At 50.5% G+C, this 12,004-nt stretch overlaps 1 protein-coding gene across 13 annotated transcripts in view; it reads left to right on the top strand.

The window, feature by feature from the left end:
• Positions 1-12,004, top strand: part of TEX14 (testis expressed 14, intercellular bridge forming factor) — a 150,603-nt gene that overhangs the window by 97,457 nt on the left and 41,142 nt on the right. For 12 of the 13 annotated variants that reach the window (XR_011561905.1, XM_070772545.1, XM_070772547.1 and 9 more), the window contains 6 exons: positions 1,297-1,378; positions 1,944-2,074; positions 3,182-3,295; positions 4,199-4,322; positions 5,624-5,802; positions 11,722-11,873. Coding sequence is in view for 12 of the 13 variants with exons in the window: in XM_070772545.1 (XP_070628646.1) it covers positions 1,297-1,378; positions 1,944-2,074; positions 3,182-3,295; positions 4,199-4,322; positions 5,624-5,802; positions 11,722-11,873 (782 nt within the window). In the remaining variant the exon portion in view is untranslated. The remainder of the gene's footprint in view (positions 1-1,296; positions 1,379-1,943; positions 2,075-3,181; positions 3,296-4,198; positions 4,323-5,623; positions 5,803-11,721; positions 11,874-12,004) is intronic. The other variant, XM_070772553.1, reaches the window with a different exon arrangement.

Raw genomic sequence — 12,004 nt, 5'->3', positions numbered from 1 at the left:
GCAGTCCATAGGGTCGCTAAGAGTCGGACACGACTGAGCGACTTCACTTTCACTTTTCACTTTCATGCATTGGAGAAGGAAATGGCAACCCACTCCAGTGTCTTGCCTTGAGAATCCCAGGGATGGGGGAGCCTGGTAGGCTGCCATCTATGGGGTCGCACAGAGTCGGACACGACTGAAGCGACTTAGCAGCAGCAGCAGCAGCAGACTTGTCACACTTTTCACAGGCTCCTGCATCTCATTCTGCACATCAAGTCCTGGTTTTCTTCTCATGACTTGGATGCTTCTCATGAGAGATAAGTTCATGATTCCCTTAAGGACCAGTTACTCCCAACTGCCCTCCTTGGTGCTACTCTTGCCCATCTTGGTTCTTTATTCAACGTGGAGAATGACCTCTTAAAAATGAAAACGGAATCGTGCCACTCACTACTCAAAACCCTTTTAGGGTCTTCCCAGGGCTGTCAGGTTTAAGCGCCTGAATCCCTCATCCGGCCTTGGAGCCCCTACTTGGTTCTGGTCTTCCACCTCCTCTCCTGCCAGAGTTAGGATCTTGGCAGACCAAATTTCGTCTTAACAGAGCCGAAGCCTAGTCCCTGCTGCTGTTTTGTGACCTCAGGCCAGCAGATTTCCCCTTTCTGGCTCCATTTTTTCCCGTCTGTAAAATGAGAAAGTTGGACAAGATACTCTTGATGGTTTGTTCCAACTTTGACCATCTGTATGCGTTGTCTGTCGCACTAAGCCCAAACTTAGTGACTTCGAACAACAGTAAAAATCTCACACGGTTGCTGCAGGTCAGGAATTAGGGAGTGGCTTAGCTGCGTGGTTCTGGCTCAGGGCATCTCACGACGATGTGGTCAAGATGCAGTGTGGGCTGCAGCGTTCTGGGACTGGAGGGTCCAGTTCCAAGATGGTCACTCGCACGGCTGGCAGATTGGTGCTGGGTGTTGGTCGCCCCCTTGAGGCTGCTGGAGCATCCTCACAACATGGCAGCTGGCCTTCTCCAGAGCAAGGGCTGCGAGAGAGATCAGGGCAGAAATCCTGGGGGCCAAGCTTTGGAACTCACACCACTCGGTCATTTCCGCAGTGTCCTGCTGGGTTAACAGGTCAGCCCTCTCTGACCTGTGCATCGCTACACAAGGGCATGGACACCAGGAAATGCGTATCATGGGGGTCCTTTCAGATGGCTGGCTGTTAAGTAGTAACAACGAAACCAGCTACACATGCTGACAGCTTGGTTCAGCACTGTCCTCTGGGTATGGTTCCTCCTTACTTTCCCCTCCTCTTTTCAATATTTAGAAACCCTAATGGCTCTCCTAACCGACCGCCTAAGGCTGGAGTCATTTCTGCCCAAAATATCTACAGCTTTGGCTTTGGAAAGGTAAGAGGTTGCCACCAGCAGCCACTGTTTGCGGGACTCACTGGGGAATTCCCTGGCCCGGCTTTGGCCTCGGGCCCCACAGCTTTGTCCAACATGGCCTCCCACGTCCTCCCCAAAGTGTTTTCTTCTTTACTGCTTTTGCAGGACAAGTACCCCTCAGTGTTTCTGTCCTTACTGAAAAGTGATGAAAGTCCCGGAGAGTTCTTTTGAATGACTCTGGGCTAGATTTGGGGAGTTTTAGGAACTGAGCCTTTAATTCCCAGTGAAGGCCCCAGACATGTTCTGTGGGGCCTCAAGGGACCCTTGAGGCCTGGTGCTTCCTGTAGGCGTCTGACCTCTTTGTGTGAGCCTCAGTTTCCTCACCGGCAAGAGGGAAAGAGTATCACAATCTTGCAGGGTTTCTTGGAAGATTAAAGATAATAAAAAGAATTACACCCAGTGCATAGAGGTATCCAGCAAATTGGTAAATAGCAGCTACCTTTATTTTTAGCTAGATGACAAGATTCTAGAAGTAGTTAAGTTTCTCCCTTTTTTCCCACTATTTGAAACTGTGCTTTGCTTTCAGTTTTATCTCACAGGAGGCACACAGCTGGCCTATCTAGGATCTCTTCCAGTAATTGGAGAAAAGGAAGTGATTCAAGCTGACGATGAGCCCACCTTCTCTTTCTTCAGTGGCCCCTACATGGTCATGACCAAGTAAGCAGAAGCTGGCCAGTGGAAGTCGGATTTAGTCCCACAGAAAGAATGGACTTTGTGTGACTTCCCTGTGTGGGGAGGGTTTCTGCCTGAACACAGGGACATACTGAAATGCAAATGTCTCCATCAGGATTTCTCAATCTGGACACCATTGACATTTTTGTTCCCCCGTGTTGTTGGGGGTGGTCCTGTACACCGTAGGATGTTTAGGAGTGTCCCTGGTTTCTCCTCACTAGATTCCAGTAGCAGCTCTGCCTGCACCCCCATCCCCAGCATTTATGACTGTGACAACCAGAATGTCTACAGACAGGCCAGATGGCTCCTTGTTGAGAACAACTGCTCTGAAAGATTACTCATATCAGTGTTGCAGCCTCTCTGCTCTCTAGAGAATTAGAGGCAGCAGAGTGGCAACTGGCCTCTGATACAGGTCAAAGGGCACTGAAGCCCTGCAGGCATCAGCTAATGGCTCTCTCCAGCTGATGCAGCAGAGATGGCAGTAATAGGATCGGACTCTGACGAAAGTCCCTGGGATGGGCTCAGTCTCCATCGACCAGCGTCCTACAGGATCACCTGAGTTGTCCTGTCCAAGGTCTCTTGTCCCCCTTGAACCTGGCTGCTGCTTCCCTGCTTAGCAGTCACAGCTGTCTGAGAAGGCCTCTGCAGATCTGCACAGCTCTGTATCTCGTGCAGACGTGCTTCTTGTTTTCCTGCCTGAGCCATGAATTTGTCACGTCCTCTCTTCTTCCATCCACATCGTGTCCCTCCCCAGACCAGCCTCCCCACAGGCCTCTCATTCTCCAGACACCCCGGCCCACCACTCCCCACATGGTTGGTGCCCCAGTCTTTCTACCATGCAAACCTGACAAGTCACTCCCTCCCTTAAATCCCTCAGTGATTCCCTGCCACCTGTACTAAGTCCCCGAAGTGCTTTAGGCCCTGGGGGTAGGAGCGGGAAGGACACAACGTTGCGGGGGCAGGGCACGGGGTCGGGGGAGCTGTATAGAACCTGTGTAAACACTGTTCCTCTGATCACGTGTCTGCAGAGGTGGCTGTTCACTCCCTCCTGCTCACACCCCCTCCTGCTCACACTCTCTCCTGCCCTGGCAGCCTGGTGTGGAATGGGAGCAGGGTCACAGTGAAGGAGCTGCACCTCTCCACCCACCCGCACTGCAGCAGGCTGCGGCTGGCCGACTTATTAATCGCCGAGCAAGAGCACAGCAGGTAAGAAAGAAAACCCAAGAGTGTCTCAGATCCAGGTTCAGGGCTATGCAGGGCTGAACCTGAGGGTGGAGACCAGCCTCCTTAGCCTCACCATTTCCTCCTGGTGGGTTGATTTGACTTCCCAGGGCTGCCAAGAAGGAAAAAGAAGCATTCTTGAATAGCCTGAGTGCTGGGGATGGTGGTAGTGAGAAGCTCAAGTCTGTCTGCTAATAGACTCCCTGCATGTCTCTGAGGTCCAGCCTCAGGCCTGGCTGGTTCATCTGCAGCCCTCAAGGCCCACCATCAGGACCACGTGCGCTGTCTCTCCTTGGAAGACACGCCCATGGGTCTCAGTACCCTAGGTTTCCTGTGGCTCAGGGGTTAGTCCTTCAGGTCTTGCTGGGGCAGGAACTTCATCCTTGGTTGTATACCAGCACTACTGAGGCCTTGGAATAGTCCCTGACTCATCAAGTTCACTCAGCTCCTATAAAGCCAAACCCTTCGTTTTGGGGAAGTCAGCCTAAAGGGACTCAAGGAGGCTGGACAGGCTCATAGTGTGGATTCTGATGTGAGGCTGGGTGGGATGTGTGACCTTGGGCTTGACCTCTCCCTGGCCTTTGCTTCCTTATCTCTGTGAGTGTAACTGTAATGGCACCTTTCCTGTAGCTAGTTGTTAGGATCAAGGTGATATATGTCGAGTCCCTAGCTTAGTAGCTCTTAGTGACATTGTCATTCATGACCCTAAGCCTTCAGGTTCTGATCAGTGAAAAGCCAAGAATTCCATCAACAGAAAACTCGACCCCTACCCCATCCCACTTTCTTAGCAAAACATTGTGTGTAAATAGAATTTGTCTGGAGTGTGTTCAGGGAGCCCAGAAGAGAGAAAAGCACCCGTCGTTTCATCCTGTCTCTCTGCCTCTGCAGCAAGTTGCGGCACCCCCACGTGCTGCAGCTGATGGCTGTGTGCCTGTCCCCGGACCTGGAGAAAACCCGCCTCGTGTACGAGCGCGTCACGGTGGGCACGCTGTTCAGTGTCCTCCACGAACGGGTAAATGCCTGTTGCCCTGCATTCTCCCCTTGCTGCCTTTCCCCGCCACTCCAGCTCTCCTTTCCCTTTCTCTCTCTTCTTTTACCCCAGGAGCAGAGTTCCCATCCGTGCACGCATAGAAGAGAAATCTCTTAATTCTTTGCTCTGAGGGGGGCTATATAATGCGCCATTTAAAGCTAATCAGCACATTGGAACTAGTGTGACTTTATTATTGTTAGTCTGGCTTCTTTAATCACACATCTGAGAGCTCAGTAGACCCAGAAAACACACAGCCACACTTTTAGCTCACAGTAACCAAACAGTCTCTGGCCCTATTTCCTGGCATTTTTACTTGTGCCCTACCACAGGGGCCCTCAGCTTCCCAGATCTAAGGGGGATCTTAGATGATCTAAGATGATCTAAGATGGTGCTGATGTAATAATAATAGAAATAAAGTGCACAATAAATGCAATGGTCTTGAAGTATCTGGAGACATTATCTCCCCCACCCCCTCCTTGGAAAAATTGTCTTCCACAAAACTGGTCCCTGGTGCCGGAAAGGTTGGGGACCGCTCCCCTCTGGGACCTTGATATGCAAGGCCTTGTCTGTCCCTTCCTACTTTTCAGCTTTCCTAGTGGAGGGTATGGGGCACACAGACTCCTTGGGAGCTTGCTTTGGCCTGAAATGTGACTTCCAAAAGGTCCTGACAGAGTGGTTTTTCTTTCTCCATGGCTTTGTTTTGAAGACCCTGGGCTGGAGCGAGAAGAGAGCCTGCAGGAAGGGCCCTTCCCTGAAACGGCTCACCCTTCCTCCTGCCCGGGTTTCGCCTCTCAGTGTTAGAGTTCCCTTTCCTCTTCTCGGGGGAGGGCATTGACTTACAATGTCACTTCTGGGGAGAGAAGAGAACAGTTGTGACTGGGTATCTTAGTATGAGGGGATTTCTGTCCTGGAGTGAACTTTCTAGGTCCTCTGACCGCGGTAGGGGCTGGATTGTCCTTTATGTGTCAAGTTCTCCCGGAGCACAGGCTTGGCATTGCCAGTGGCGGTGGGGCCCACGCTGGAGGTGCGGACCAGGTTTGAGGACTTTTATCCTCATTTTTTTCGTAGTATCAAGCAGCTTGGCTAAGGGAGAGGAACCCAGGTTTGGAGTCAGGGGGCCTGAGTCAGTGGGACCTCAGGCCGGTCACTTAACCTCATTGAGTCTTAGGTTCCCCACCATGACAGCAGGTGTCTGTCATGACACCAGGTGGCTGTCATGAAGGTCAGTACCAAAGACTGGAAACTACGAAGCCTTCTGCAGCATCCTTTGTTCTTGCTTGCAGCGGGCCCAGTTCCCCGTGTTGCACATGGAGGTGATCGTGCACCTGCTGCTCCAGATCTCCGACGCCCTGAGATACCTGCATTCCCGGGGCTTTATCCACCGCTCCCTCAGCTCCTACGCCATCCACATTGTCTCCACAGGGGAAGCGAGGCTGACCAACCTGGAGTACATGATGGAAAGGTGGGTGCACCTCGATCATGACTTCCAAACAGGGTCTCCCCGGGGTGGGTGCTTTGCTGTAGAGAGAGAATCTGATCTGGGCAGGATCCCTCATTGGGGGGCTGAACTGCCTTATCAATGGAGGAAGAGGTTTTCCAGTGTCTTCTCCTGTCAGCCCAGGTTAGAGGGACTTTGGACAGTTACTTCTGTTCATTATAATAAACATTTGACAAGCGTGAGCACAAGTTAGCCAGACTGTAAGTTTTCAAAATTTTCTGTGGCTTCACACAGCCCAAGTATTTCTCACTCACCTTGCCGTGCAGTGTGTGTGTGTTGGGAAGGGGTGGCATTCACCGTGCTCTGTGTTCCTCCCTTCCAGGGCTCCACTGCCCCCCAGGCCTCAGCCTCCCACTGTGTCCTCTGCATTGCTGCTCAGTGAGAAAGAGCAAGCCTGGAGGGACGCGTGGCGGGGTTTAGGGACTACCGGAAGTGGGTGTATCATTACTTCCCACTTTACAGGGCCCAGCACCCAGTTACCTCTTCCCTGCAGGCAGGCTGGGAAATGCACCACAGCTGTGCATCCTGGAAGATGTGAGAAGGTGGTGGGTGCTGGTGAGCCTTACGATCCTGACCTGAGTAGGTGGGGCTCAGTGCAGGGAGGGAAGTAGTGATGAAAACGTCATCCTTACTCGAGGTTCCGGGCATGGGTTTCATTTCCCATTTGGCAGAAGTCAGAGTCCTCCCGAGAGTGGAGGGCTGGCCCTCATCTCCTGCCCCTCAGTTCTGGGGGGCAGAGGATCTACCCTGTGCTTCCTTACTGTCCTCCACAGCTCTGAGCCCTGGGCCCAGGGCTGCTCGGGTGCAGCTGTGAGGCCTGAGCCATGGTTAGACCCCTGGCTGAGACCTGCTCACCTCCGCTGAGCCTGGTCCTCACCCACCACCATCACCGAGGTTTTATTTCTGAGTCTCTGGCAGGTCTTACGTGCATACCTGCTAAGTCACTTCAGTTATGTCTGACTCTTTGCAACCCCATGGACTGTTGCCTGCCAGGCTCCTCTGTCTGTGGGATTTTCCAGGCAAGAATGCTGGAGTGGGTTGCCATGCCCTCCTCCAGGGGATCTTTCCGATCCAGGGATCAAACCCTCATCCCTTATGTCTCCTGCGTTGGCAGGCGAGTTCTTTACCACTAATGCCACCTGGGAAGCCCCTGGCAGGTCTAACATCTCATAATTTACTTCTTAGAAAAGCTCTATGAGGACAGGGATTTCTGTTTTATCTGCTGCCATATCTCAGATACCTAGAGCAGGCCTCCACACAGCGGGAGCTCAGCATGTTCTTTATTTTTTTAATTTAAAATTTTTTTTAAAAATTTATTTTAAAACAATGTATTTATTTGGCTGCGCCGGGTCTCAGTTGCAGCACACAGGATTTTTAGTCGTGACATGTGGGATCTTTAGTTGCGGCAGGTGGGATCTAGTTCTCTGAGCAGGGATGGAGCCCAGGCTCCCTGCATTAGGAGGGTGGAGTCTTAGCCAGTGGACCACCAGGGAAATTCCTTTTTATTTTAAAAATTCTATTTTATTTATTTACAGACGATTTTGTTTATTTATTTATTTATGGCCATTCCGTGCTGTTTGTGGAATCGTAGTTCCCTGCCCAGGGATTGAAGCCACACCCCCTGCGTTGGCAGCGTGGAGTCTTAACCACTGGACCACCAGGGAAGTTCCTCAACATGTTTTTTAAATGAATGAAGTGGAAAGACTATCAGCTCCCTGGGCCTCGTGTGCCCCTTGTCTCTCTGTCTGGAGAGGAGAGCGCCGGTCAGATTGGGCTTCCCCTTGTGGGCCTTGGCAAAGGGTTTGAATTTAATTCTTAAAACACTAGGATACTGTGAAGGATTTTTTTTTTTTTGAGCAGAATGATGTTCTGGCTGATTTACAGGTTAAGAAGATCCTCCTCACTCTTGCATGGCGCAGGGCGGTGATGGGACGAGAGAGAAACAGGGGAGCAGTTAGCTGTGACTGGAGCCATTTTCCATTGGAAACCGGTGGAGGCCAGATAGCTCTCGCCAGTTGAGCTGCTGAGTCTCAGACCTGGTCCATTCTTAATCCCAGTGTCTCCCTCTGCCTACAAGATTAAGCCCCCGCACTTTCTAGAGTGGGAAGCCTTCCGTGGTGGGGGCTTCGCCCGCAGCGTCGCCCTCATCACTTACCACTCTGCCTGGCCGTCTGAGGCAGGCCATGCTATTTCTCAGGGCTGCTCCTCATGCCTGGAGTATCTGGCACTCCTGTTTATCCTTTTAAATTCCACCACACCAACCCCCGCCCCCCCGCTATGAAGCCTATACCAAAGCCCTTTCCCCGAATCACCGAGCATGCTTTCCTGCCCAGCAGTCAAGTGTCGGCCCCTCTGAATGGTGAGCAGGACCCATGCTACGGCTTGTTCATCTTTACCACCCAGCTCAGGGCCTGCCACATAGGAAGTGCTCAGAAAGCATTTGAAGGGAATCCTTGAAGTGATTCAGAACAAGGTTCACCACTTTGGCTATGTGTTCAAGAGCCGAAGGGTTTGGACATTTTTACCGTTGATAATAGACTTTTCAAGGTTGACAAAATCCAAGATGTTTGCCAGTGATGCAGCGCCACCTGTTGTTCTCATGGAGGTATAACAGTTTCTTTGACGCGCTCTCCAATAGAAATACGAATCTTAAGAGTGAAATGGGGATTTGGAGATGGCCAGCCTTAACCCTCGGAGGAGGCAATGGCACCCCACTCCAGTACTCTTGCCTGGAAAATCCCATGGACGGAGGAGCCTGGAAAGCTGCAGTCCATGGGGTTGCTGAGGGTTGGACATGACTGAGCGACTTCACTTTCACTTTTCACTTTCATACATTGGAGAAGAAAATGGCAACCCATTCCAATGTTCTTGCCTGCAGAATCCCAAGGGACGGGGGAGCCTGGTGGGCTGCCGTCTATGGGGTCGCACAGAGTCGGACACGACTGAAGTGACTTAGCAGCAGCAGCAGCAGCAGCCTCAACCCTGGGCTTCCCTGGTGGTTCAGATAGGAAAGAATCTGCCTGCAGTGCAGGAGACCTGGGTTCTGTCCCTGGGTCAGGAAGATCCCCTATCCCCTGGAGAAGGGAATGGCAATCCACTCCAGTATTCTTGCCTGGAAAATTCCATGGACAAAGGAGCCTGGGGGACTACAGTCCATAGGATCAGAAAGAGTTGGACATGACTGAGCAACACACACACACACAGCCTCAACCCTGGGGCTTTCAGGTGGCTCTAGTGGTAAAGAACCCACCTGCCAGTGCAGGAGACGCAAGAGACGCTGGTTTGTTCCCTGGGCAAGGAAGATCCCCTGGAGGATGGCATGACAACCCATTCCAGTATTCTTACCTGGAGAATCCCATGGACGGAGGAACTTGGAGGGCTATTTATTGTCTAGAGTAGCATTCCATCTCTTGATGTAAAAATGATACAGCAGTTTCTCCTATTCTTCAACTCCTTCTTAATGGAGTCTTTAGAGCTGGAATTGACCTCGCAAGTGGTATCATATAGCCATAGCCAAATGTAAATTTGTTGATGTCAAAGCCGAAGCTGAAAAGAATTCCCTGGGACTTTCCTAGTCCACTGGCTAAGACCGTGTGCTTTCAAAGCAGCAGCCCAGGTTTGATCCCTGGTCCGGAAAGTAGATCCCACATGCTGTCACTAAGAGTTCACATACCTCAACTAAAGATCCTGCATGCCGCAATTAATACCCGAAGCAGCCAAATAAATAAATATTAATAAAAAACTCCTTTCCTACATTCCACTAACATTAACAGAGAAGGAAGAGGGATTGTAAGAGAGGAAAGTGAATGGAAGTAAAAGAGAAAGGGCATAAATTCCGATTGTAAATGACTTGTCCCTTGCCTTAGGTAGCCTAAAAGGCCTGAGGAGGTCAGTGAGCGTCTCCCTTGTACAATCACCCTACAATATGAAGAGCCAAGTGTGCTAGGTTCTTAGAATATATCTCTGACAATAAAACACTCCATTGCTTTTCCTATGATACTAATGTAATATTTTGCATGTATATCCATGCTGTTCACACAACATCAGGCCACACCTGCCTATTCAGCAATACAACTACAGAGTCTAAAAATAACATAGCTTTGTGGCTTCCTAAACTTACTGCCTGCAATCAAAAGTTCTGCTGAGAGCAGACTTCCCTGGTGGCTTGGTGGTAAAGAATCTGTCTGCCAATGCAGGAGACACGAATTTAATCCCTGGTCCAGAAAGATCCCACATGCCATGGAGCAGCTAAGCCTGTGTGCCACAACTACTGAGCCTGTGCTCTGGAGCCTGTGCAAGAAGGGAGACCACCACGATAAGAAGCTCGCCCCCCACACCTGGAGAGTAGCCCCCGCTCGCCACAACTAGAGAAAAGCCCGCACAGCAATGAAGTCCCAGCGCAGGCAAAAGTAAATAAAATTATTTCTTAAAAAAGTTCTGCTGGGAGAAGTATTACCTAGAGAAGTTTGTTCAAAGTCTGAGAAGCTCATCCCATCCTCTAAAAGCTTTCCCCTGTCAGCAAAAAGAACTTCTAGTTACTTGCTTTTTGAATAGAAACTTAATTCTTTTTCTGGCTGCCTTGCATCACTGGCGGTGGAATCTCTAGTTCCCTGACCAGGGATTGACCCTGGGCCTGGCAGTGAAATCGCTGAGTCCTAACCACTGGACTGCTAGGAAATTTCTAAACACTTAATTCTTAATTATCAACCAGTGGTCATCAAGTCTTTACCAAATGCTTACCATTTACGTTCATACTGGACTTTCCAGGTGGCTCGGTGCTAACGAATGCGCCTGCCAGTGCAAGAGATGCAGGTTCGATCCCTGGGTGGGGAAGATCCCCTGAAGAAGGAAGTGGCAACCCACTTTAGTATTCTTGCCTGGGAAATCCCATGGACAAAAGAGCCTGACGGGCTACAGTCTATGGGGTCGCAAAGAGTCAGACATGACTTAGCAACTAAACAACAACATTCATATTAATTCCTTACTTGCTTAGTGCTTTATGGCTCACAGAGCGTTTCCACACATGTGACCTCATTTGATGCTCATGACAGCTGTGGGCAGAAGTCCGCGCTGATTTCATCCTGAGGGCTTTTGTTGGCCCAGAGGACATTTAGGACACTGACTTAGTTCTCAAGGAGCCTGGTTGCAAAGTTGAGTTATTCAAGCAAATCAGTGAAACTTTGAGGATAAACTAAAAGGGCTCATTTCCAAGAGGGCAGAGCTCAGAAAAGAAGCAATCGTGAAGAGTTGGAAGAGTCCCAGAAGGCTTTGAGGGAGGCTTGAAGGGGTTCTTGAAAAAGTCTTAGGTTCATTTATTCAAAAGTAAGCATTGAGGCCTTGGTGTAAGTTTAGAGTTCTGATGATATAAGAGTTAAGAGGCCTGCCTCATGGAGCAGATAATAGCAGATGATAAATAATAAATCAGTAAACAAGAAATTCAGATAAACGCTCTGAAGCCAATAAATTGGGACTACTTTAGGTGGTCCGTAAGTCCTCTCTGAGGAGGTGATTTTCGAGCTCATGTTTTAATTATAAGAAGCACCCAGTCATGCTAGGATCTGTGGGCAGAGCATGCTCTCAGAAGAAACCACCAGTGCAAAAACCTGAAGTGGTGATGTGTTTGGCCCATTGGAGAAACTGCGAGAGGGCCCCTGTGACTTGGGGAGTGAGTGAGCAGGAGGGAGTGGCCAGCTGAGGTGGGGCAGGGCCTGCTCAGGTAGCAACAGTAAGGAGTTGAAACAGCAGGCGGTGTGGGTTGCTTCAGGGTCTAGCTGGGTTTCTAGAAGCTCAAGGAGGTTATCAGCAAGTGTTTCCCTCGTGTGCTGCGTGGTGATCATGGTGGCCCTTTCAGGCGCCAGCCCCACCTTACGTTTCCTTCTGTAGCCAGGATGGGGGTGCGCACAGGGGCCTGACTCGAGTGCCGCTCCCCACCCAGCTGTACAACTGGGCCGCCCCGGAGGTGATCATACAGAAGGCAGCCACTGTGAAGTCGGACATCTACAGCTTTTCTGTAATCGTACAGGAGATTTTAACAGGTGGGTCAGAGAGCACACCAGCAGTGACCGAAGTCCCTGTTCCTAGGTTGGGTTTTTTCCCCCTGAAGAGTCACTTAGTGTTATGAGAATGCAGGACACAGGGAAAAAAGACTTTAGGAAACCTCTTTGTG

Source organism: Bos indicus, chromosome 19 (genome assembly GCF_029378745.1).
Source record: "Bos indicus isolate NIAB-ARS_2022 breed Sahiwal x Tharparkar chromosome 19, NIAB-ARS_B.indTharparkar_mat_pri_1.0, whole genome shotgun sequence".
Classification (NCBI taxonomy): domain Eukaryota; kingdom Metazoa; phylum Chordata; class Mammalia; order Artiodactyla; family Bovidae; genus Bos; species Bos indicus.
This window is presented reverse-complemented; position numbering and strand designations above follow the sequence as displayed.